Here is a 27,113-nt window from a genome sequence, read left to right as displayed (position 1 = left end):
TATCCAAACAATTGGTGTTTGAAGCTCCTTTCATTACTTCAGGTATTTCTGTCCCCTCCCTATTTAATGGCAGGTTAAAGTTATTGTCAAAATCTTTCCCACTCTCTGTTGGATGTGGTTCTAACATTCCAAGCCTATAGATTGTATTAATTGATGAGGGAGTAAAATAGAAGTGAGGAGAAAAGCAAAAGAAGCATGTTTATGACCCATTCTTGAAAAAAAAAATCCTCTAGCTTCTCTCATTTTGGTTATTTATTTACAGCAAATTTAGGAGAAAAAAACTTTTAAATTTCCATTTTCTTTCTTTCCAAAACTTTTCCTGAATATACTTACATGCTCATTAACAACTTTTCATTTAGTTCATCTCACCTTTTGCCCTTGTTGCCTTCTTCTTGTATCATTAGATGTGTGCTGCTCCCATGACAAGTGATCAGGATCCTGAGCTGTTCTTCATAGAAAAGAAAGAAAATAAAAAATACAGTCATTAGAAAGGTAACATTTATAACCTCTCATATTTTCTTGAGAAAGTGTTACCTGCCTGGGGGTCACACAAAAAATATTGATCTGTCTAGAATTTACAAAATAAATGAGCATATTTTAATGTCTGTTTTGAATAAATATGATACACATAAATTTAAAATATCTTGAATAATGTCTTGCAACAGAGAACATAGCAAGTTATGTTGCATGTCAAAAATTGAACTGCATTAAGATTGTATAAAGTCGAGCTCATTAGAGGTGAGAGAACAAAGTTGTTATGCCCTTGTGGTTTTGTTCTTTACTGTCTAGTCCCAACAATATTATCTTATGAGGTAAAAAGTTAAAAGTTGGTCTTGAAAAATGCATCCATACTTTTTTATGCCATATATCACTTTCTATTTTGTAATATAGCTTTTTATGTGCATAATTTAGCTTCCATTCAGAGTAGAGCCTATGCTTGGAATCACTTCAAATATCCAAGAAGTGTTCATTTTTTAAAAGAAGACAATCTACTTCCTAAATGTTGTTGGTTAAATTTGGCTTGACTCCCTATCTGAATAGCCAGTAAATACTTGATGTTTTGAGAAGATGGGGTTTCGAATTCTTCCTCTTTCACTGTACTGATTTGTAATAAGGTACGATGATAACTCTTTTCTCAAGGAAAATGGGAGATCAGCAAACAATCAATAATAGAAGTAAATATAAAAGAACCTATGTCGTCAGCCAGAAACAAGGAATAAATGAGCAGGTTAAAGTAAGTTCATGTGTAGCTCACTACACTCTCTAGGGCCTAGTGGGTTATACCCAGACCCAAATAAGAAGTTATGAGATAGATTACAAAGATATTTTAGATTACAAGATGAACATTGGAGTCTTCACCTTGAACATGTCATAGATATATTGACAAAAGTGCTCTATAATAAGTTTGGGATTATGTGCTGTAACTAATTAGAAATTAGAAATAAATGTATCACCAACCATGGTATGCAATAAGAATGGAAGAATGAATTGGCTGAGGGCATGGTTTTGGAGTATAATGAGACTCAGTCTCCCACGACAGAGCATTTAAGGGGTGAATTGGAGCAATAAACCTTCATTATCAACTCATAATGTGTGCTTAAGAAGCTGTTGGATATTGAAGAATGGAAGGACAAAGTACTATCAGCTATTCTTGTAGCAGGTTCAGATGAAGAGTAGCTCAGACAGAAATCCCACATCAAGACTGTGTCTTATTACAGGTTTATATCTTTCTTTTTTAGAATCTGGTGCTAATTAGCAGACAAGGTTACTTTTGCCTGAAAAAATAAAATAAACTCTTTTTCTCCCTTCTAGGGAGTTCTTGGGAAGGAAAGCATTTATTAACAACAGCAAGACTATATCTAGTGTATTATCTGTGAGTAGACTAGGTTAGCATCTGCTCTTCTACATCCCATTATGAACACAGGGGTAAGGGAGGATGATGTTCTTAACTTACCTTCACTCTCTCCTTATATTCAAAGGTTCGGAATTAATGGCCAGAATTAAGGTCATCTCAATATCTATACGCTTTGCCCCGTGGCTTTGTAGTCCTCTCCCACAGTGACTTGATGATTAGCCATGTGACTTAGTTTGCTCAGTGGGTGTCAGCAAACGTGATACAAGCAGAGGCTTGAAAAGTGCATGCTTCCCTTTTTGCATGTCCAGTCTTCTCACCCTTGTAATTCTGTCACTAGCATGAGATCAAATCTGAGCCTACTGGAGGGATGTGAGGGACATGTGGAGGAGGACCGAGGCCATCCTAGAAGAGCAAGCCCTCAGCCAGCCTGGCAGCTGACTGCAAACACGTGAGCAAGGTCAGTTGAGATCACCCTAGCCTAGCCCAGATCTGCAGAACAATCCAGCCACCCCATGGACGTATGGGAAATGACTGTCATTTTAAGACTATGAGTTTTGGTGTGGTTTATTTGATACACTTTTGAGGCTAAAGAAAACTGAAATATTTACACACACACACACACACACACACACACACACAAGCTTTGCATCATCCCAAATGGAGGTGGAAATCTTCAGGAGTCTTAATAAGTGATTTCCTGTCAGCCTCAATAACCTGGAGTAGAGTGAGTAGGAAGGATTTTTCTACATCCACAACTCAGAACCATACATTCCGGGAGGCTTGCAATTTCGTATTGTTTTAAAAAGCAGCTTACTCCCCCTGGTAGATTACTTGAGGAATCTGAGCTCTGAAAATGTTTTGCTACTTGTGGATAGCCTGGAGAATAGAAGACTGCTGCTCAATAAACGTTAAATGATAATGGTGTTTATGATCTCCTCTCCTCCCTCATCTTCCACATCTGCCCTTGTGCTGCTCGGTTTAACTTTATGGACTATCCTGAAAACTAATGATTCCTAAAGGTTAAGGTTTTTCAATGAATATAAAGTCAAGAATATTAGTTTTCTACTTTATAGGCTGGTTCATGATCTATAATGAATTCCAGCTTAAGTATTTTCCTTTACTTAAGAACAAGGAAGGTTAAAGGATCTCTACTTTCTGTCAAGGCCTTATCAATAAAATTATAATGAAGAACAATCAAGGCATATCAAAGGTTAGAAGTAGGGTATTGGTGATTCTGCAGGAGCCTTCTCTCCTGAAGGTTTATTTGAAACATAAGGGAAGTGTACTTATAATTGATAATCTTTTATGGAATAATATAATTTAAAGTGTTCCCTCATTCTTAATTGAAAGACTGGATTACCTAGTACAGGTTAATCATCTGTGCTCAGTTAATTAAATTGTCTTCTCAGTTAAATAGTTTGATTGAAAAGCGCTGGTTTTATTAAAGCGCTGGTTTTATTAAACTGGACTTTTAAACTCTTCTTTTTGCAAAGAGAACAATCATTCTGGGCGTGTTTCCATTCATTGCCTCTTTATATTCTTACAAGGTACTGAAAAGCAGATGTATATTTTTCCCCCATTAAAGACACAGAAATTGTGCCCCAGGACTGTAAAGTGATGTGCTCAAGACAATAAAGTTAATAAGGAAAGAACTATGGTGATATACATTTTGCCTTTGGGTCCCAAAACTCTCTCTCTTTCCATGAAAACATATTGCAAACTCAAGTGTTCTTTATGACAAAATGAAACTCTTATGATTTAAAAACCTAAATTTGTGGCTGGTCTATATTGGTACAAAATGTCATTGATTAACTTAACTATGTGCTTTAGAAGTATAGTTCTGTAATGAAGATTTCAGGGAAACAGGGGAAAGAGTTTAATATCCCAAGCTGGCTAATCACCTTCTAAATAAATAACCCCTTTTTTTTGCTTTGAATTTGGAGGCAAACTGTTCAAGTCATTAAAGGTCTAGCTTTGGAATCTTAAGAATTGGAATTAAATCCTATGTCTGCCACTTAGTAGCTGAGTGACCTAAACCAAATTACTCAACTTCTCTATGAATCAGGGTTTTTTTATTTGTATGTTGAGGATAATAATGATACTTATTTCATAAATTGCCATAAGGAATAGATGAAAAGTACAGGTAAAGTGACCATCACACTGCCTGACTCCTAGTAGGTATTCAATAAATGGCAGCTTTTACTATATTTATTGTTACCCTCTTGACTTTATTGCTCAACATAGTTGCAAGGAACACAGGTTAAGATTTCACTTCCAGTGTATTGTTTGCAGATAATCGTGCTTCCTATAAATTAAATTTCAGTAGCCAAATTTCTTTCTCAAAATTGGGTTATTTCTCCCTTCCCTCTGTCTTTCAAAACCCAGGAATTTGGCTCATGTTATAAATATTCTCATGTAAAATGGAGTATGTCTTATTAATAATATGCCTTATTAACCATAGGAAGCACATAATATTAATCAAAAGTTAGCAGTGGGTAACCAGTGTTACAGACCACAGTTGATCTTGGAAGTAACACAGACTCAGCCCAGGATATATGAGAGTTGATATGGTTATTATGGCTGCTCTTGAATCTTCCTGCTACATATGTCTTCTGGCACAGGTACATATTCTCTTTGTGACTCTTAGCACTCTTTGATCCTGTCAACTCCCCCAAAATAAGATACTGAAGCTCCTTTCTCCCTAGCTCACCCCAAATCTTACTCTAGCCTTCAGGACCTCCAGCACTGACATTGAAAACTCCACTACCTTTTCTGGAGACCTTAGTAATTGACCTCTGGATCGCCTGTCCTCTTTTATTTAGTGATCTCCGTATTGTTTTGTTCTGAAATTTCCTTGCTGTTTGTTAACATAGGTTGTAGCCATTGAAGAATTCCTACTTTTACTTTTATTACTCTAAGGTAAGATTTTCTAATGTGTACAGTTCTATTCCCACATTTTGCTTGAAGAAGTTTCCATGCTTAAGAAATATTTAGAAATGCTTAATTATCACAATGCTCAATAAAGAATTAAGAATTCTGAAAGGTCATATGAGATATATATATATGCAAATATATTAAAATATAGTATATAAATATCATAATATATTTATATATTAATTAATGTTAATAAATTCACATATTATGTCAGAGGAATATATATATGTATGTATACATACATATTTCTGTTTCAGATTTACTCAAATTTATTTGAACTCAGAATTTATTTCTTTTTTATGTCAAATTACGTATTATATCGTGGCCCTCCCTTCCTATTTCAAAGATTACACACGATTCTGTATTATCCCTAATGTTCTCTTCCCCAGTGGAGCACCAGCTCATATTGTAGCTACACCAAGTACAGCGAACAAGCAGGACATTTTCTGAATTTTTGGATCATTTTCCAGATTTTCTGACTCATCAATTTCGTGATGCACTTCTCTGCTCCCAATTTACTTGAGAATTATTATCTAATAGCCTGTCTTTGTTTTGATTTTTGGTTGTGGGGTTTTTTTGCCTTGGTCCTCTTTGACAGTCTTGTTTAGCCTAAGGCCTCTTTCTCAGAATAATGTTTTTATATAATTCTCAGAAAAAATATTTAAAATAACAAAGAGTTTTTGTGTTTTAAATTATATATATAACAAAAGAAATCAATTATTACAACATGTAGTTAGAATATTAGAAGCACACTATAGCTAAATATATGCATCTTGATTAATGTATTAAATAAACAATTTATTCGCAGATCTAATAATTGTCATAATTTCAAAAAAATAATAAGAAAAAATATTAGAAAATATTTGCAATTATTGTAATGGCTTATGAAAATATCTCTGAATTCTTCTAGCAAAAAGTTGCAGGCATCACTAATATTACCATGTTTTATTGCCTAATAAACATAATTAAAGAAAATGTAAATTTCAGTTGGATGCTAGCGGGGGGAATATATATATATATATAATTTTCCTCATCCAAATTGATGGTCTCCCAGAATTCTCTCTGTTATCTGTGTTTATCAGGTTTAGTACTACAACCTTATAGGAAACGTTTTATTCTTGTTATTGTGTTTGCGTGAAGATTTCAAAGAGGTATTCTTTGTTTTTTGGTGTTTTTAATGTAAATCTTATAGTTCTCTTGAGGTATGCTGACTTTTGGTGCAGCACCTGTTAACGGTAAATAATTTTTTAATTGAAATATACGTGATTGAATTACTTGAAGCGGTCTCATTCTGTCATCTTAATTTACTATGAACAACATTAAATATCCTCAAACTGCAGTTTACTCCTAAATAGTGGTAGGCTAAAGTAAATCAGTAAAATCTATACATTTTACACATATAAACAGGCATAAATTAATGCCTAATTATCATATTTATATCCCATTTATATGTATTTATTTCTTGTTTTATGCAGGTTGATTGCAATTATGCAACTTTATAACCATCACAGAATGCAATTTTCTTTCTTTTTTTCCAGCCGTAGAGAAGAATGATGTACTAATTGTTCTCACTATTGTAAGATTTAGAGTTTTATTTAAGTTTAGTAGACAGAAAAAGTAAACATGGGTTGCTAGATCAAAGTTAATACATCAGATAGCAACATCAATAGCCTATATTTGAATATTTGAATTAAAACTTTTGATGTTATTTATGTAATAAGTAAAAACTTCATCTCTTAAGTCATAAACATATATCTAAAACCATTACAACTCTTAATAAATCTAAAACCTGGAAGTTCACAATAAAATATTATAATACTTTAAAGAAACTTTGCAGTATATGTTTGTATACCTGATCATTTGACTTCCATTGACTTTAGTTTCTTAGAATATACCTGGAAAATGGGATAATGTAAAATTTTTAAAAATCCAAATTAGAGAAAACTAACTTTCACAAAGTCACAGTGAAGTACGTAGACTCATTAACAAACACTGTACTCATTATTGTCATTTTTCTTTAGACAAAGCTAAGTGTAAAATAAGATTATCACATTTTCTTCATACTGTCCCTTATGTCTTCCAGTTTCAGATGAAAAGTAAATTAAAAGTAACAGAAAGGCATATTCACCAAGGATAAATACACTGATAAGTAAAATAAATAAAAACTGGGGTGATAAAATCAGCAAAAAATATATGTAATCCTACTTAGTACATACAATAATTCATACTAAATATTTATTAGCAATTTCATAGTGGTTCGCCATCCATAAAATAATTTTACATAAGTTATGTGAAAAGAGGCAAGGATTGATGTCGTCAGCAAATTTGTTATTATATGTTATATCAAACTTATCAAGGTCCTTTCAGACCAAACTTTGACAAACAGTAGGAAAATTAGCTTAGTCCTAGGACCAGATGAGATGTGAAATTCTTTCCTTCCGAAGTATAATGCAAACTGTTTTTGACACTATTTATTGATGGGGATAAAAAAGAACATACTAGATTATTAAGTGCATTGCCAAAGCCAACAGCTGTGTGCATCTGATATGGTAAAGATACTAGGACAGCGGCTATATTTGGGACTACATCTTTTTTAAGTGGTACTTACTATCCTAGTAGGGGAGGTATTCTACCATTAACTGCCATGACCCTTCTGTGTGTTAGATGCTGTGCTGCACCACCCAGGAGCCCTTGAGGAATGAAGGCCTTGTTACATAGCTACTGGTGTTGCTGCTGGCAGGTATCTCTTGGTTGTCACTCCACTTTGGGAATTGCCTCAGTCAAAGAGCATTGCCTCACCATTAGTCACAACCCCTTCCCAGAGGAGCCCACTTCCAAAGACTTAATAATATGACAATAAACACTTGGCCCTCTTGCAATCTGGAGCATGAAGGGCAATTCATTTTCCAGAAATGTCTGTGGGGTTGCCTGAGCATCCCTTTAGCATTGCAAAGGAGTTCAACTTCTTCCTTTGCTCAAACTAGCCTCCTTCCTCTCATTTCCACAGACGTTAATCCTAAAATCACTCCATACTACTCCTCTTGCATAGTTATCCCAGGCACAGTGAAGTTAGAACTTTTAGAAATAAGAGTTTCAGTGAGAAAAAGTTGACACATTCAGGCGTTGTTGAAAGGATAGGTGTCCTCTTTTAAGGACCCAGTCTGTCCAAACTTGAGTAAATATTTATCCCTTTTGAGGGGACAAAAGCATCAGGTTATCAGTTTGATGTCGTTAGTATTTTTGCCGTAAAACTAAGTCCCCTTTCTCAGACACTATGATTACCAATCACTCTTCTGATTTTAATTTGTTTTTCCAAACAGATTTGTTTTTTTTTTTAAAGATTTTATTTATCTATTTTTTCCCCCAAAGCCCCAGCAGATAGTTGTATGTCACAGCTGCACATCCCTCCAGTTGCTGCATGTGGGACGCGGCCCCAGCATGGCCGGAGAAGCGGTGCGTCCGTGCACGCCCGGGATCTGAACCCGGGCCACCAGCAGCAGAGCGCGTGCACCTAACCGCTAAGCCACCGGGCCGGCCCCAGATTTGTTTTTAAAGAGAGACTTTACTCACTAGAAGATATGGAGCAATACTTTCCTAAGCACTAATGGTTGTAATTACAAATTAATAAATTGCCTTCCAGTTATTTATAGTTTGTCTAGGAGCTTGGTTAATTATGGTAAGAATTATTATATTTACAAACTTACTATGTTCCTACTATGAATATTTCCTGCCATGCACGGCCCCGGTGCCTTATATGTGTTATTTTAGTTATTCCTTACAAAAATTATCATGAAAACAAAGCAGATATAATGATCCCTATTTTGCAAACAAGGCTGATAAAGGTTCAGTGACTTCCCTAAGGACACATAGTTAAGAAGCCTAATCAGATCTTACAGTCAGGTCCATAGAGTGCTCAAATCCACATGAAGAACTAATCTTTCTTGGTATAAAACAATCTTGTTAAATTTCTCAGTTGACAAAAAGAAGAAACATGAAACAAAAAGAATAACAAAACCAGAATGTTCCTGGCAACAATTTTAAAATTCGTGTATATCCAACACATTTTTTGTTAGGATTAAGTTTTGTCTTCACATCAGAGACAGCACATGTCATCAAACCTCCATGAACTTGTTTTGGCGTTCATTCATCTTATCTGACGCACTGAGAATACCTAATAGTTCTTATAAACGTGCGCGCGCGCGCACACACACACACACACACACATACACATGCACACTTTATTTTGGTATCAAATGTATCCCTCTCTATTGCTTGTTTCATAGTCTTTAAAAAGGAAGAAAAAGGCATGAATAAAATAATTAATGATAACAATATTAGCCAATATTATTTAAACACTTAGCATGTATGAGGCACTGGTCTTTGCATTTTAATATATTGACCCAATTAATACTCACAGCAGACCTACCAGATATTTACTATTATTATCTCCACTTTACAGATAATGCAGCTGAGGCATGGAGATGTTAACTAATTCACCAACGGTTGCAAAGCTATTGAATGGAAAAGCCAGAAGAGGGGACGAAGTCAACTTAAAAATTAGAACATCCAACAGAGATAAGGTGGAAAAAGGGAAGATGAGAGGACCTAAAAGAGTGTACTCTTTTTATTTATTTTATTTTGTTTTATTTTTTTGTGGTAACATTTGTTTATAACATTATATAAATTTCAGGTATACATCACTAAACTTCTATTTGTGCTTTGATTACATCATGTTCACCACCCAAAGACTAATTACAATCCATCACCACACACAGGTGCCTAATCAACCCTTTCACCCTCCTCCCTCCCCCCTTCTCTTCTGGTAACCACCAATCCAATCTCTGTCTCTATGTGTTTGTTGTTGTTTTTATCTTCTACATGAGTGAGAACGTACGGTATTTGACTTTCTCCCTCTGACTTATTTTGCTTAGCATAGTACTATCAACGTCCATCTCTTAACAAGCTTCCCATTCCCAATCCCCTCTCACATACGTACCCTTTTTTCACTCCGTTATCTCTTCAGTAGTCTAATCCCAAAGTTTCAGGTAGACTCCATACGTAACTGGAAAGGAAGATATCTGTGTTGTGATTTAAGTGCTCTAGAAAGTTAGGTACATTCAAGTTATTTTCCTACTGATTTAACAGGGGTATTTTTACCGTCAGGATCACTTCCTATTGTTAAGGTATTATAGCTAGATAATATCTCTTAAACACTGTAAGACAGCAAATCTGATTGATGAAAGGAGCAATTGAATCCAAATCAGTGTGTGCTACACATGCACCAAAGATTAACAGATTATTGTGATTCATTCTCTGATTTAAGTTCTTACAGTCTAGGAGGAATGCTGCTAAAACCAATCAGAATTTTTAGAGCATATAAATGGATTTAAGCATACAAAAGGGAAAACGGAAATTTAGAGAGCATCTTACATCTCAAAACAGAAACTGGCAATTTAGTGTGATAAGTACTAAGAGAAACCTAAGCACAGAGTTCCAGGAACTCTCTTAGGAGAGATTCTTTCCACAGCCTGGGACAGAGTAAGTTTTATGAAAGAGAAAGTGTCTGGCTGAATCTTGCAAGACAGGTAAATTGAGCAAGAGTGAACTTTACAGAAAGAGAGAAGATCATATGAGGAGATATGGGGATGCAAATATTTGGTGAGTTCAATAATCTATGAGTATATAAGTATTCTTGGGCTTGGAGTTTGCATGTCATGTTGCCTTTATAATATTATACAATATGATATTGTATAGGCAACATACAGGGTAGCTTATACAATATTCTCCCTCCTCCTGTTTTTCTGTTTGTTTTTGTTTTTCTAATGTGGATCTGATTTGTTCAGGTTATGGATGTGTACAATCTCCTTTCCAGACTCCCTTGAAGCTGGAGAAGACCATGTACCCAGTTCTGGACAAAGTAGAAGTGTATTAGATAGGACTTCCAGTAAAGCTATGATTTTCATGACAAAAGGGACAGGTTCAGCTGTCACGTATCTTTTTTGTAACACTCTTTCCTCCTGTTTCCTGCTGGAAACTTAAAAGAAATTTCTGGAAATGCATTAGCCTTATTTGACCTTGAGGATGAAAACTATATAGTGCAGAGTCCAGAGCAGAAAGATAGGAAGAGCTTGAGCCCTCAATGTCTTCTTCTCCATGTCAGTGTTCTACAAGGGCCCTACGGTTTATAAGTTCAGAGATCAAACAAAAGATAAAATAAGGAGAGAGAATAGCATTATCACCATTATTACTGATAGATGTGATATTGGATTATATTGCTGAATGTGAGAGTCAAAGAGTTTGCTAACTGAATCTCATGATTAAGCACTTACTCATCCAGTCACAAGCAATACCGCACCAGGGCAGGTCTCCATGATCCAAATCCAGAAGGCAATGGAATATATTGAGCTACAGCCCAATAGTGTGAGTGGGCTGAAAACCTGTTTTGGAGACATCAGCACAAAACCATTGGGTGAAATCATGAGAGTACTTGAGTTATCTAGGAAGAGTATGCAGCACAGAACAGAAATAGCATGTAAGAGAGAGGTCAGAAAATGATAATAAGAATAACCTGCCAATGAGATAGCAGAAAAATCCAGAAAATGTCATGTCAAGGAAAACAATAACATTGTTTAGAAAAGGGTGTTCTGCAGTAACAATGTGAAGTAGGATCAATAACAAGGAAAGGACTGAATGAATACTATCGCTTTCCTTTGCATCAACTACATCAATGGTAACCATGGTGGTCAAAGTATCCTTAGCAGAGACTTCCATGGGTGGGGCATAACAGATGGCAAAACATTGAGGAGCAAATGGGAGATGAAAAAATGGACTCTGAGTGCAGTCCACTCTCTGAAAAAGCAAGCACTTGGATGTGAAGAGATACAGTGGGTAGAAGGAGTTTGAAAAACATACTTTTTGCTGTGGTTATCATTTTGCTATTTTGTTTATTTCAAAATTATGAAAACTAAAACTTTTTAAAGTAATGATGAGGTATAGAGCAAGATAGGTTTGTGAAAGGGGCTTGAAGATAATCAATGGATTGTCATTCCCTAGGAAGGGATGACATCCAGATCAGAGGAATGTATTCTGAGAACACACACAAAAGGGGACCCATGGCAAAATGACAAAGTTAGGACTTTGGAGAGACGAGACAAAATAGGAATCAAAACTATTTTATTTCATACTATTGTCTGGATGTCATCTTCCTTTGGTTTAACCGGATTTTTCTACTTACAAGTGGTGGCCAGCCAGTAACTCAGAGTCACATGTAATGATTTAGGGGCAAGTTGAAGATAAAAAATAACCGACATTCTAAAATGATTTAACGCTCTCATGAAATCCCTAATCCTATGTGTTAAAAACAGGAGAATTTTTTTGTTCAGATTGGGAGTTCTATATCCATGATAAAATAGTTGTTTATTTCAACTTTTTCTCTTCACCTGACACATTGTTTTGGCATGATGAAGGATAGAATGACTGAATATAAAACAAACAAACATGTTAAGCACTATGGGGATGTGGTGAATGAGAGATAAACAATTATGACACTGATATTTAACAGCTAAGCTTGAATCATGAGCTAGTAGAGTGGGGCGCACTTCAATCTATTTCTCTAATATTGTGGCTGATCAAAAGTATGCCAGTTCAGCATAGGTTTGATTTTCTACAGTTTATAAAGAGCATCAGACCATGAATATCCAGTTTCAGGACATTAAGATATAAAATTAAATAATAATGTAGAGACATAAGAGACTACCTTAAATAACTTGAAATAGAGACTGTAATGCAGGTAACAAATAATGTATGGCATACCCAACAGGTAAGTGACACTTCCTGCCACATATTTTAGCAAAAAGAGCAATCTTCTTTCTGGGAATATAATCAAATATGTAGGCAGCTTCAGACAGAACACATGTAGGGGTGAAAGAAGTGGTACACTACCTTGTCACCTATAAATCTCTCGCAACCAATACTGTGACACTTATCACAATATTGGACAATGTAGTTTGGGGAAAATTTATGGTAGCCCTTCATCAATGACAGTAATAAATTCTTGCAACTCTCTCCATGCTGAATTCTGGCTCTTTTCTTTCCTATACATTTTAGGTAACAGTAAGAGCATGGATTACGGATTCAAATAACACAAATAAAATAAACTGTTTAGATACATGGTATTTTGCCAGTGAAATATTAAAATAGTTACATCAAAACTTATTCTCAATATACTTGTTACCTTAAAATTAACTTTGTGCTAGGAAGGTTCTGTTTTAGATAAAGTAGACCATGAGTATGTCCAGCCTAAATAGCTATCTATCTTTCATTTCCCTTTATCAGTTCTTAACTTTCCCCTTGTTCATGACCCAGACTTTTGTATCCTCTCCATTGTAGTTTTCAGAGCTCTGAAATGGCTCTTCTCTGCAGGCCAGGAATGGCACTAGAAACTTCTCAAAGATGATAATGGGATCCTGGAGAGACAGGGGCCAAGTGCCAGTACTTAAATGCCGTAGACAAGGTTGGTATGATTACCATAACGCTCAGCAGTCCAAGGTGTTAATCAGAAAGTTCTGAGAAAGAAGGATCTTTGGTATTGGGTAATGTATCATGATGTTCCCAGGATTGAAATAGATAGGCTACCTACTAAACTCTTACCAGATTTTTATAAGCAGCAATGTCCTGGGTCTGGTGAATAGAAGTATAGATTCAATCACCAAAATAGAGAATGATGACCCCTCCACAAAGTCTCAGAATTGAGCTTTGAGTTCAGAGATCCAGAACCTCTTAAATGCAGGGGAAGTCAGGTCCTCTTAAGGAAGGACCCTGCTTAAATTCTAAAATATTTTGCGGTAAATCTTACCCTTAGTTTCCTCCAAAAACCTGTGGACATTTACCAGGGTGATTGTACGTGAAAGAATGGGAAATAACTAGATATTCAGGGAGTACTGGACACTAGGTCTGAAGTTATATTAATTCCGGGATGCGAATGCCACTATGATGCATCAATCAGATTAAGGAATTATAAAGATCAGATGATTAATGGAGTTCAGTAAGAATCTGTCTTACAGAGGGTACAGTGGGTCCTTGAAACCACTTTGTGTTTATTTTCCCGTTTCTGGAATGCACAGTTGTAATTGACATACTAGGCAATTAGCAATCTCTAAATTGTTATCCTAGCCTTGTAGATTGATGGCTATTATGGTAAGAAAGACCACTGGAAGCTTCTATTACTGCCTCCATCTTCCAAAGTGGTAAACCAAACACGTATAACATTCTTGGAGTGCTTGCAGAGAACAGTGCCACCATCAAGGACTCACTACACGTGGAAGTGGTGATTCCTTTCATATCTTCATCTAATTTGCCCATTTGGAGTGTTTAGAAGATTGGTGGATGTAAGAGAATTATTGTAATTACTTGTAGGCTCCAATTGCAGCCTCTTTTCCAAATGTGGGTTCTCTGCTGTTGCTCTTCAAAACATCCCCTGGCATCTGGTAAGCAGCTATTAATAGGGAATTTATTTTTTACCTATACCTCTTAATATACACCATCAAATTTATCCCGATACTTTCATGTTCTATTCTCCAGCTCTATTTCATAATCTTGTCTACAGGAACCTCAATAGTCTCTTCATTCCACAGGATATCACACTGGTCCTCTACATTGATTATATCACATTGACTAGATGTTTTAAACAGGAAGTAGCAATTGTCCATGACACCTTGCTAAGGTACATGTACGCTAGAGAATGGAAAACAAATTCCACAAAAAAATTGGGGTCTTGATACCTCAGTGAAATTTTTAGACGATATACCCAGTCGTCTAGTGTATATCAAGGTAGCCCTTCAAAGGTAAAGGACAATTCTGCATCTGGCCTCTCCTACCACATAAAAAGAAGTATGAAGCTTAGTGAGCCTCTTTGGAGTTTGTAGGCGACATGTACATAATTTTCACTTGCTACTTCCACCTATTTATTGAGTAAATTGAAAGGCAGCTAGTGTTGGAAAGAACTCACAGGAAAAGAAGTCTCTTAAACAGGAGCGTACTACTCTGACACTTGTCATTATAACTGAAATAATTTGATGGTGTTTGACAAATCTGCAACTGATAGAGATGCTGTGTGAAGCCTTCAGGATTTTGGAGCAAAACTATGCCGTTTTCTCTAAAAAATTATTACTTTTCTTAGAAATAACATCTGGCTTGCTACTGGGCCCTAGGAGAGATTGACCCTTTGACCATGGGTCTGATGTTATCATGAAAACTGAGCTTCCTGTCGTGAAATGTGATGTTATCCGACTACTAAGGGATAAATTTTGGTGTGCACAGAAGTAAGTGTTCCGTCGTCAAGTGGAAGTGGTATACACAGTATGAGGCCAGAATGGGTCCTAAGCTGAATGAACAATTGGCTCTGATTCTCATAGCTTCCATTTCTCCTACATTTCTTCCCCTCTCAATTTGCATTATGGTTTCATGGGAGGTTTACTATGATCAATTTACTGGAGAATAATAATGCAGTTATAGTTTACAGATGGTTGTACACAATATGTTGTATGCTGAAAGCAGACAGCTGCTTTACTACTGTTCTACTCAGGAGGCGCCCTAAAGAGAAGTAGTGAATGAAAAGCCTCCCAAAGAGGGGTATAGACTTTGTGAAGTCTACCTTGTTCCTTTTTTTCTGCAAGAAAAGATCTCTAGAGGTATGAGTCATCAATTCATGGGCAATAACTAACAATTTGGCTAGATGATCAGGGACTCAGAAGGAACACAATAGAAAATTGGTTACAAGAAAGTTTGGGAAGAAGTGTGAGATTATCTGTGTCCCATCTGAATGCCTATCAAAGATCAACCTCAGTAGAAGAGGGTATTAATGATCAGATGAACACAATGCCTCAAACTGTGGATGGCAATCAGGCACCCTTGCTCTTACCCAATGAACAAAGTGGTCATAACAGGAGGGATGAGATTAATGTCGGTTGAGCAACATAAATTTTTTAAATCCTAAATAACTGAAAAAGACAGCATGTTTTTGGCTCTTCAGAATAGTTCTATCTTATTAGGCAGAAGCATGATTTTACAATTGTCTTTATTTATACGTAAATACTATTAAGAGAGCTTGTATGAATTCCAAGTTAACAAAAGATAAATTGTTCTGGATTGTACTTTATCAAATTGGTTAAGCTGGAATTTACATTTCCCCAAATCTCCTTTCCTATGTAGCCCCGGGTTAGATTGATCCAGGAAAGGAACTTGTGGAGACGTCAAAAGAAGAAGTGAAGCATCAGCCATTATTCTCTGAAGTTCTTTGCAGTCAGATAGGTTGAGGAACAGATGCAGAAATGTCTGGCAGTTCTGGCTTATCCTCCCTCATCTCTGTTTTTGTCCAGCTGTTTTCTTAATGGTTGGTCCTGCTGGCCAATAGCTGCCCCAGACCCATTGACAAAATCTTATTTGAAAACTCATGGAGGTGATACACACATAAAAATAGCAGCTTTACAAAGACCACTCTAGTAGCTCTAACTTTGTGGAATGCAGTTAAGACAATGCTGAGAGTGTGTATTCATACCATAGAACTCCACTCGGCAGTAAAAGAGAACAAAGTGTTGATACATGTAACAACCTGGATGAATCTGAAGGAAAATAGGCTGAGCCAAAAATTCCAATCCCAAAATGTAGCATATTGTATGATTTCATTTATATAATATTCTTGAAATGGTAAAATTATGGAAATGGAGAACAGATTAGTGGTTGCCTGGGGTGAGGAAGAGAATGGGAGGTTGGTGTTGCTGCGAAAGGGCAACTGGAAAGATCCTTGTGGTGATGGAACTGTGCTGTGTACTGACTGTAGCAATGTCACTATCCTGGTTGTGATGATGTACTATTAATTTCTCTATCTATTGTCTCTTTATCTCTCTTTATTGTACTATCAGTTTCTCAATACGTCATTATTGTAGGGGGATCTGGCTAAAGGGAACACAGGATGTATCTGTATTATTTCTTACAACTGAATGTAAATTATCTCAAAATAAAAAGTTTAATTAAAAAATATACTAGCAAGTAAATAACTAATTCTTTGAAACTCTCCTTTACTTGACTGTAGGAACACCAGACTGATGATTTTCCTCCTGCATCTCTAGTGTTCCAACTTGGTTATCTTTCTACATTACCAGTTGTTCCAACTATATTTTCTTTAATTATTTTCTTCATCTCTCTGACTTCTAAATCTCTGAGTACTTCAAGATTCAGTCCTCATACCTCTTATCTTTTCTATTTATATTTACTCTCCTCCAGTAATTAAGCCTTAAATAGCATCCATGTGCTGAGGCCCAGATATCTATCTATCTACCTATCTATCTACCTATCTATCTACCTATCTATCTATCTATCTATCTATTTATCTATCTATCTATCATCTATCTGTGTGTCTGTCTGTCTATCTATCTATCTATCTATCTCCACCCCCTGCATTCAAGATAGCTGAATTCAGCTGCCTACCTAATATTTCCACTTGGATGTTTGAGAGACATCATAAATACAGTCTTTCTAATACTGAGCTCCTAATCTTTCCTCCAAAATGCCCTCTGCTAACAGTCTTCCCTAGCTCAGTAATAGGCATCTTTAGTTTTCTAGTTGATTTGCTGAGAAATTCTCAATTTATCTCTGATTCTTCTCTATCATTCCATTCCTGGAATTCAATCAACTAGGAATTTCTCTTAATTCTTAAAAGGAATTCAAGCATCCTACCACTTCATACCACATTCAGTGCTATCACTGTGCTGATGCCACCATTATTTTCACTTGGATTCTTACAACAACCTTGAAACTTTTCTTTCTGCTTATTTCTGCCTTCTCTGGCTCCACTGCTGCCCCCCACAGTCTATCTTGATACAACAACCAGAGTAAGCTTTTAAATATACATCAGATATTTTAAAAATTGTATTTCATCCCACTTCCCTCCACCCCTGCTTCTCTTCCCCCTACAGATATCATCATCTGATAGGCCACACATTTTACTCACTTCTCTAACTTTTAAAGTTCTCTTTCCCTGCTACCAAAATATAAGCAGTGTGAAGGCAAAGGTTATCATCTATTTTGTTTCCTGAGACATGCCCATTGAAAAAACATTTCCTGACATGTGGTAGACATTCAATAAATATGTAAGTGCACGAATGAAAAAAATAAATAAATAAAATATAAAATTAACAAGACCTGAAAATAGTCTGAATATAAAATACATGTGAAAGAATTTAATACGACACTGAGATTTCTTGTCTGAGTAACTATGAGGATTGATGGTTCCATTAAGCGAGAGGTAATGTAAAACATTGAGAGTCAGAGAAAGACAATGATTTTTAACATGTTGGGTTTTAGTCATATTAATGAATCAATATCAAACTAGCAATTAAAATTTATTATAAGAAGGAAAGCTAGCCTAAGATATAGATTAGCAAAAAGGTAGATCATTTTCAACTTTCTTAAAATATATAAACATTTTTACTTTTCTGCCATTTTTTTCTTCCAGTATAATGCACACATAGTGGGACAGATTTTAATCCAATCTTGGGGTGTATTTGGGATCGTTACTTAAAATGTAGGTTTTGTAATTTCCTGAATACCCGCCTTAGGAAACCTGATGAGAACCTCAAAGATCTTTGCAACGTTCCTCAAAGACAGGTAGAACCAATGACTACCTAGAAGTACATCTGGCTATTGAATGGGAGAGACATACCAATATGTATTTATATGCTATGGATAAACAAAACACACATGGTTTAAAATAGATTCTCCAAATAAAATTTGCAAACATAGATGCTCCAAATTATAGTCACTGATTTGCAGTCAAGCCGATTCTCACACAAACAGCTCTAAATGTGTGCTCCAGGATGAGGAGAAACAGAGATTTATTAACATTCACTAACGATTCTTTCAATAGGCCAGCCAGTTATTTAATAGAAGAGTTTGAGAAATTACATAATTAATTTATAGCTTATAGCATTGGAGAAGCAGTTGACTATCACAATAATTAACTATGAGTTTCAATACTTATGGATAGATTTTGGTTATTGAGTCCCACCCATTAGAGTCTGGCCACATTGCCTCTACGTGGGTCCACTGCCACCACCTGAAGTGTAATGCCTTAGTTGATGCACAGAGGGGCTACAGGTGGGACTTTTCTTTGGTATAATATGATTAGTTATTCTCCAACAAAATTGTTCTTTTCTTAAGCTGCTTTAAGGAGGGCTTTTAATCTGAAGCCTCTGATGTTTACAGCATTAATAAACCCAGGTTGTAGACACACTTCCTAGCCACCCAATTTACCTTTCTTGAATTTAACATTTCAGTGCTTCAGAAATACTTGATATCAACACAGTTTGATCACCTACTTTACAATTAATCAGAGAAAAGACATTCATTTACCCATAACACTCTAGCGCTCCTCCTGTGTGACTAGGCAGTCAGTGTCTGTCCAGACTACCTCTTCTTTTCTTCATGAAAAAGAAAGAAAAGTAAGATTTAATTAACAATGAGCATGAATAATAGAAATGCTAAAGAATATAGGAGATCTTCACTAACAATATAAAAATAAAGCTAATATGATGCCTTAACGGCAATAATTTTGATAAAATAGACAATGGACTCCATTAGACCCAATTGCAGGGAAATAGGTTTAGGGGAAAAATGAAAACATCAAATTTAGTGCACAAGATTTTTACTTCTCCCTAGAAATTTAACTTATTTATTGTGCTATGTTCAGAATATGACTCCTTTTAGTATCATTTGAAAATTATATTTCTACTCTATGGTACATAATAAAAAGCACAAATTTCTGACTCTTTCACAAATAACACAGAGTGAGAAATAACTTAAAGGATTTTGCTGTCAAAGAAATCTAGTGTTTAATTGTGTTGCAATATTTTATAAGAATCCTTGACTTTGTGAAAAGGCCACACTGCACAATTTTAGCTCCTTTAAATTCTGGGATTTTTGAGGTAATGATTATCAGGGAATGGTTAACATTTAATATGTCACTAAATGCTAGAAATTTGGAATATATCCAACATTTGTCAAAAATGATGTTTCTTTTAGCTGTATCCTACAAAAGAGGGAATTATACTATTCCTAGGCAGAGAAATTCCTTGTCATTACTGTGACTCTCTAGTTTTGCCCTTACCCATATGTGTGACCTTGAGCGTACTACTTAATATTACTGGTATTCACTTGATTCCATTACCTCAAAGTTTATTTCTAGTTCTCAAAATAATTCTTATTATATGTATGACCTTCTGATGATGATAATCATTTCAGCCTCTATAATGACTTTTGTTTAATATAATTACTGCTTTTTCTGGTTATAAGTGAAGACTAAATGTTTAAATATGATACAAAGAAAAAGTGTGGGGGTGTAAGTTCTCCTAGACTACTCCGGCAAGTGATATTTTAAAGATGATACCCCATCTTCCTTTTCTTTTTTTTTTTTTTTAAAGATTTTATTTATTTATTTTTTTACCCCTAAAGCCCCAGTAGATAGTTGTATGTCACAGCTGCACATCCTTCCAGTTGCCGCATGTGGGACCCGGCCTCAGGATGGACAGAGAAGTGGTGCCTTGGTGCGCGCACCGGGATCCGAACCCGGGCCACCAGCATCAGAGCGCGCGCACTTAACCACCAAGCCACAGGGCCGGCCCCCCATCTTCCTTTTCCTCTGGTATTTCCTCACATTCTCTCCATGCTTTCAAGCTGATGGTGGGTTCTCAATCCCTCAAAAGGGGAATAGGTCACAGCCCAAAGAAGAAAAATGTTTAAGTCTTACTTCATGTTTGAGTGTTCAAAACCTAAGCCTTTGTGGTGGTACGTTGGGGGTGGGAGAATTTGTATTTGGAATCTAAACAAATTGTCTCACAGAAACAAAAAATAACATTACTCTTCGGGGCTGGAGAGACTATGTGAGCTAAAGAATGGGGCCAATCATATTGATATAAGAATAAGATATTGTGTCATATTTCCTGGTCAGTTTTCTAAGAAGTCTCTAGAGATCAGAGAGACAATGGATATGGCGTATATCTAGGCAAATGAAGTCACAGAGCACTCAGTAAAATTTTTGTGCCCTATAATAACAAGGAAAGAACAAATATACCTGCCAGATATCTGGTCCTCTGCCACGTAAAGGCAATTGCCACTTGTACACAGAATTTTGAGAAGTTTTATTATTTATTCACAATTATTTCTTCCCATTTTGCCCTTACCATGGTTCACTGTAGAGGCAATTGTGAACCTATATTACCTTGTCCCAGTTGTTAACTTTGGGCTTAAGTCAGAAGACTTGCTTTGACGCATGACATGAGGGTAGAGTGGAACTTTCCAGTTCCAAGCAGAAGCTTTAAGAGGCATCGTGTGTTTGTCCTTGTCTCCCTTGTGCCGTACCATCAGTTACAAAAAGACCACTTTCCAAGTAGCTATTGCTCCTACAACCTGGGTCCTGGAATGGAGAAGACTTGATCTGATTTGTAGCCTGGAGTTGGGTCCAGTTGAGCCCAGTCAAGCCCAGCCAAGGCACAGCCAAGATAAGATCTCTTGGATGGCTCTTTATTGTATTGGTGTACAATAAAATTTTGGTAGTGTTTAATCACAGCAAAGACTAACCACTACAAGAAGTGACAGAAGACAGAAGAGATACTGATTATATTAGCGGATAACTACATGGAAAATGACCTATGAATGTAACATATCCCCCAAAACAAACAAACAAACAGAATACTCTAAAAGCTCCTTGGGACTTAGAAACAATCCTGGAAACTTGTAGTAGTACCCAAAATTGACCAAAATTAAGTTTCTTTTACCCAAGTGAGAGAGATTGGTAAGTAGAAAGAAGAGAGTAAAGTGAGGGTTGAAGAAAAACTGGAAGTTGGAGGATTTTAGGCGATAAAGTTCAGAGATTTGCTGTCCAATACAGTAGCCACTAGCCACATGTAGCTATTCAAATTTAAATTAATTAATGTTAGACAAAATTAAAAATTCAATTTCCCAATCACTCTCCAATGTTTCAAGTCTTACTAGCCACGTGTGGTTAATGGCTACCCTATTAGAGAACATATATTATAAATTATTCTCATCATCACAGAATGTTCTATGGGACAGTGATGGTCTAGAAGTCTCAGTGATTTATATTTTATACGGATAATAAATGAGATAAAATAACTCCCATGTTTCCATCTTGGGCAAACAGAATATTATGGTACATTGTATTATTCTTGCAAATTTTCACCTTTACCTCCCTTTCTGCTAATATAAGGCTTGGCCTTGTAAATTGCTTTGGTCATACGAAAAGAAGTACATCTGACACGTGTCATGTCTGAGCAGAAGCTTTAAATATGACTGCATGGTTCACCTCCTCTCTTTGATCTTCCCCTTTGACATAAAAATCTGCACGTCTCAAATGAGAGCTCCTTCTTATTCTGAGTCCTAGAATGAGAGGCAGGTGGAGCAACAAACAGATTAGAGCAGACCTGCACTCCAGAGGAGATCCAGAGGCACTCGTAAAATGTGAAAAATAAACATTTGCTATTGCAAATCATGGAAACTTGGATTATTTGATTCCTCCAGCAAACCTAATCAATACCAAAGTGATTCAGAGAACAAGGGAATTTTGTAATATAAAAAAAAATTGAGTATGTTGGGTCTGAGCTGCCAGTAACACAATTTGGTGAAGACGCCTGGTAATATGTCCAGTAGACATTAGGTTCTGGAGCTCAGGAGAAAAATTGAGGCAGGTAATATAAGATTTGGGCATAAACTCATAGAGATGATCATTGAAACTTGGGAATGGATGCTATTATCCATCTGGAACTCATAGCATAAACAAAAGTTTTAAAAATGAAGTCTTATTATAGTAGATGCATTTTGTCATTTCATAAAGCTCCAAATATGTATTAGCCTTTTGCTAGGTAAAAGCTTATAATGATTGCAATCTGGAAATATGCTTCAACCTTCAACCTGGTTTCAGTGGGTTTAGCTCTATCTAGCACTCCAGAGGCAGGCTTCCTCTGGCTGAACCAATCGGAGTATCCTTTTCCCTTATATACGATGATCATTACCCCTCATGATCAATGAGACATGAAAGGTGTTTGTGAGGCTCCTGGGAAATAGATCTCTTTTTCACATGAGTGGAAATAGATTCTCTTCCCCTGGATGGTGTAATGTGACTGTGTGAGATGCACAACTGCCATAGCAATGTGTGATACAGACGGATTTTCTGAGGATGCTGGAGTAAGAGTGCCCTACGTGGAGCCTGAAAAGGAAACTAATACTATGATGGAAAAGAGTGAAGGCTGAAGGCACAGAAGAAATAATCAGGACGCTTAATGGCATTATTTGAGCACTTCATAAAGCTTCACCTCGAACAGCCCTACTGCTTGTCTCTAATTATGTGATCCAATACATACACTCTAGTGATAGAGTCAATTTGATTTGGGTTTTCTTTGTCTTGCAACAGAGTCTTAGCTGGTATACATAAAAACCAAATATATTAATAAATGGCAAAAAAAAAAAACATTTAATTAAGCCTTGAAAGGGCACACCATAGAAAACAGACTAAAAGCAGTGTAGTGTCATGGATGAGCACTTCAAGTAAAGGGAAAGATTGATAATTCAGAAGCTACTCGAAGATACAATAAACAGAAACTGTAACATTTTCAAAGTTTTCACTGAATTTAGTAACAAGAACAGATTGTGAAATAAAGCATGTTATGGACTGAATGTTGCGTCACTCCCCACCCCCAATATTTATATGTTGAAACCCTAATCCTGAATGTGATGGTATCTGGAGATGGGGCATTTGAGAAGTGATTAGATCATAAGGGTAGATCTCTCATGATGGGATTGATGTCCTTATAAAAAGAGACACAGAGAGCTTCCTCTATCCTTCTCCTGCTCTCCCTGTCTCCCTCTCTCCCACCTCCATCATGTGAGGACATGAGAAGACAGTCATCTGGAAACCACAGAAAGGGCTTTCACCAAGAACTTGACTTCTAGCCTGCAGAACTGTGAGAAATAAGTTTGTTGTTTAAGCCACCCAGTCTATGATATCTTTATTATAGCAGCTCCAACTATATTCAATGGTATGAATAAATTGTATTACAGGAATAAAATTGAGATTTCCATACTTTGGGGAATGACTGGAAATTTTTGAAGTAGAGTAAAAGTAGACAACATTCACAAAGCAATTTGGCTATGCAGGGGGAAAAACAGGTAAAGTAATTGAAGGAGTAGTATATGAATCTGAAGCAAGCAGCTTTTTAACTTTGTTTTTTAAGTTTTCATACCTACAATTACTTTTAAATATATGATAACTTGTCAATACGGAGGACTGGACAAACTGAAATATATGAGAGAGTTAGGATAGTGAAATGGATCAATATCACTAAGAATGTGAGAAAGGAGAGGAGACAAAGTCTTATATCAAGATAAAGCCCTATTCTAAATGTGATATTAGGAATTTAAAATTTTTTCATTTAATTATTCCTATTTTCTCTTCGAAGTACTGAAACAAGAACTCTACCAAGAATAAGTGAAGAGGTGGTTGCTATGTGCTTGAAAAGAATGATAAATTTTCTAATAGTCTCTGCAGAAAAAAGAGGAAATTATGAAAACAGAACATTTAGGGGATTGTAACAAAGGCTTGTTTAATATTGGAAAACAAGAATTTGTATTGTGTTGTATGGTGTTAGATATATAGTCCATTTGGATGTGGTAGTCAAACAGAAAAATGGTTGAATTTAGAGCGCAGAGGACTCATTCGTGCTAGGTACTGCACTCTTCAGTAAATGAAAGGGAGTTGTAATATACTTGGTGAAACAGTAGTGACTAAAATTGAGTAGTTGGAGGAATAGGCACAGCCAGATGGTATAACGCTCAAAGGAACAGATGCTTTTAACATGAGGGAGGAGCAGTAATGATCCTGAAACTACACGCAGGATGTAATCTCTGTCTCCCAGCACTACTGTAGGTGGGATACAAGATCATGAGGAAGCTGCAATAGGAGTTGTACTCTTAGCAGATAGCTAGATTCAGTTAGTGCAATGAGATAGAGGTAGAGTATATGGAAAACGTTCAGATTGCGGGAGAGTTTTATAGCTTAGAATGTGAGTTCCAGAAGTCAGAATGATCCGTTTTGGTAAAGAGAGCTACAATAGGAAAAAGAGTTGATACAAAGGCAGCAAGGCGTAGAATGAACCTTGGGAATATACATAATAAAAAAACACTGGATTTTACACTTTTTAAAAGAGTTAATGTTAGAAAGGAGAATTATATCTCTATAAAAATAATAATTATTAAAAATATGGAGAAGAGAATGGACTAAAGTTACTTTCATGGATGATGAAATGTTAGGGGGAAAATATTAGAATTATCTGGACAAAATTTATCCAAAGGAATTTGTTCCGTCCATACCCAAGAGAAGGAGGTAACTCAGGATTCTTCCCACAAAGAATCAGCAGCAAATAATCAAAATCAATGTCTAGATATATTTGAAGAAGGAGACGTGTTCGCTCTTATCTGTAGTGCTGGCTCAGCTGGCGTGTAAGGAAATTGGAGCACGGACAAGCACTAGTGCACATCATCATGGGACACAGAATAATCTGTTCTGAAGGGGGTCAGGAAGAAGAAAGAGTCAAATAGACACACACAAATGAAGTAACAAAAATATTATTGACATAGCACCATTATCTCCCCAAGGGTAGATGAGCTCTTGATAGAAGCAGATATTGTACATCCTATGAAATACATAAACCTCTCATTTTTTTTCTTTTGTGTCTGTTATAGATTTTTACTCTCCCACTGGAGTTTATTCTCCATAGATAGGATTCAAGTCAGAAAAAAATAACATAAAATAAAAAAAAAAGAACAGGGACTGTGATGTTCTTCTTTATATATCATCTATTATCAGCAGAAGAAAAATGCCTGTTCTGTTCTGGGCTTAGTGTTGAATTTTGAACAGTAGAGAAAAACAGAAAATGAAGGCAGTCCTCACTGACAAGTGTTCCACAGAAATAAATCTGAGATGCTACAATATGGCAATTACGTTGCTATAATAGACGACAAAGCCCCTTATAACAAACCCCAGGGGCCTCAAAAGAAGGGGGGAACACTATGTCATCAGGGTGAGATTCACTTCATGTGAAATTCAATGAGTCCAATGGGCTGCGTGTTGAGATTCTGTTGTCATTTTAATATAGCTAGCATTTTTTAGAGTTATTTTAAAGGCACTGTATTTTATAATACGAACAGAAAAGATTAAACAAGATGATTTAACAAGATGAAATAGTAATTAATGACAGACATATCGGAATCTGAGAAGATGTTGAAAAAACTGATTTTAAGCAAGAATGATCTGTATTATAGTTTCTTGATGTTTTTCAGGGCGACTGGCAAGAGCTGGACAGGAGAGAAAGTTAATAGAGTTTAAGAGAAGAAGGAAAAATAAGCATATACATTTCTTGGAGAAAAATTAAGCAGCCTGATTACGTCAATTATTTATGTCTTAACAGTTTAAAAACATTAAATCATATACATTAATAATTTCTAATTAAGAGAGTCTTTGTCAATCTTATAATGTGAAAAACGTAAAAAGGTTGTCAACTCCATAACCCATTGTTTAACGCCCACTGGAATTATAGTTCATGTCTTGAGTATTGATCAAAAGACTCTGACTTTGATTTTCTTGTTCTGTAGTGTTAAATTATTCAGACTCTTTTTATTTTGATCTCAAAGGAAGGCCTCTACCATTCACAGGGAAATTTCAAGATTTCTCTCTAGTACTTCTTCGTTTATCCTTGTCTGTCTCTGATGTGCCGAGGTTAGAACAGAAAAAACAATTCAGAACTGCATGTGCCTAATGCTCTAGTATTTAGATGCCAGCACACAAGGTAAATTTCAGACATACCATTTACAGTCTGAGAAATTTAATAAGTTATTAAGCCTTTCAGTATTTTCTATTTTTCAGTTGTAAAATTTTAAAGATGACATTAAGTGTAATAGCCTGGGTTTTCCATTTTGGGGACAGGAAGTAATAACATTTAGACTTTTGTGAGTGGTAGAATTACAACAGGACCATGGTGTGAACATTTGTAATGTAGCAGTGGTGTAGCACTCCACCAACAGAACGTTGATGCAAGTGAGAATGAGAAATGTTGAAGAAACATACCCTAGTTTTTTATTTACATGACAACCATTATTGAACTCCTACGTGCATGTTAATATTCTGAAATTATTAATAAAACCAAAGAAAAAAGAAACACTGAAGCACATTGTTTTCTAATGACCAAACAATAAAGTAGAAGGA

The 27,113-nt window shown here is 36.0% G+C and overlaps 1 protein-coding gene across 1 annotated transcript in view; it reads right to left on the bottom strand.

Annotated features, from left to right (window-relative positions):
* The window catches only part of LOC131409233 (uncharacterized), a 140,422-nt gene that overhangs the window by 79,204 nt on the left and 34,105 nt on the right, over positions 1-27,113 (bottom strand). Inside the window, exon 2 of the mRNA XM_058546328.1 lies at positions 370-448. Within this exon, the coding sequence (XP_058402311.1) occupies positions 370-448 (79 nt within the window). The remainder of the gene's footprint in view (positions 1-369; positions 449-27,113) is intronic.

This window comes from Diceros bicornis, chromosome 8, assembly GCF_020826845.1.
Source record: "Diceros bicornis minor isolate mBicDic1 chromosome 8, mDicBic1.mat.cur, whole genome shotgun sequence".
NCBI lineage: Eukaryota > Metazoa > Chordata > Mammalia > Perissodactyla > Rhinocerotidae > Diceros > Diceros bicornis.
Note: the sequence above shows the minus strand (reverse complement) of the source record. Positions and strands in the feature narration are given on the sequence as shown.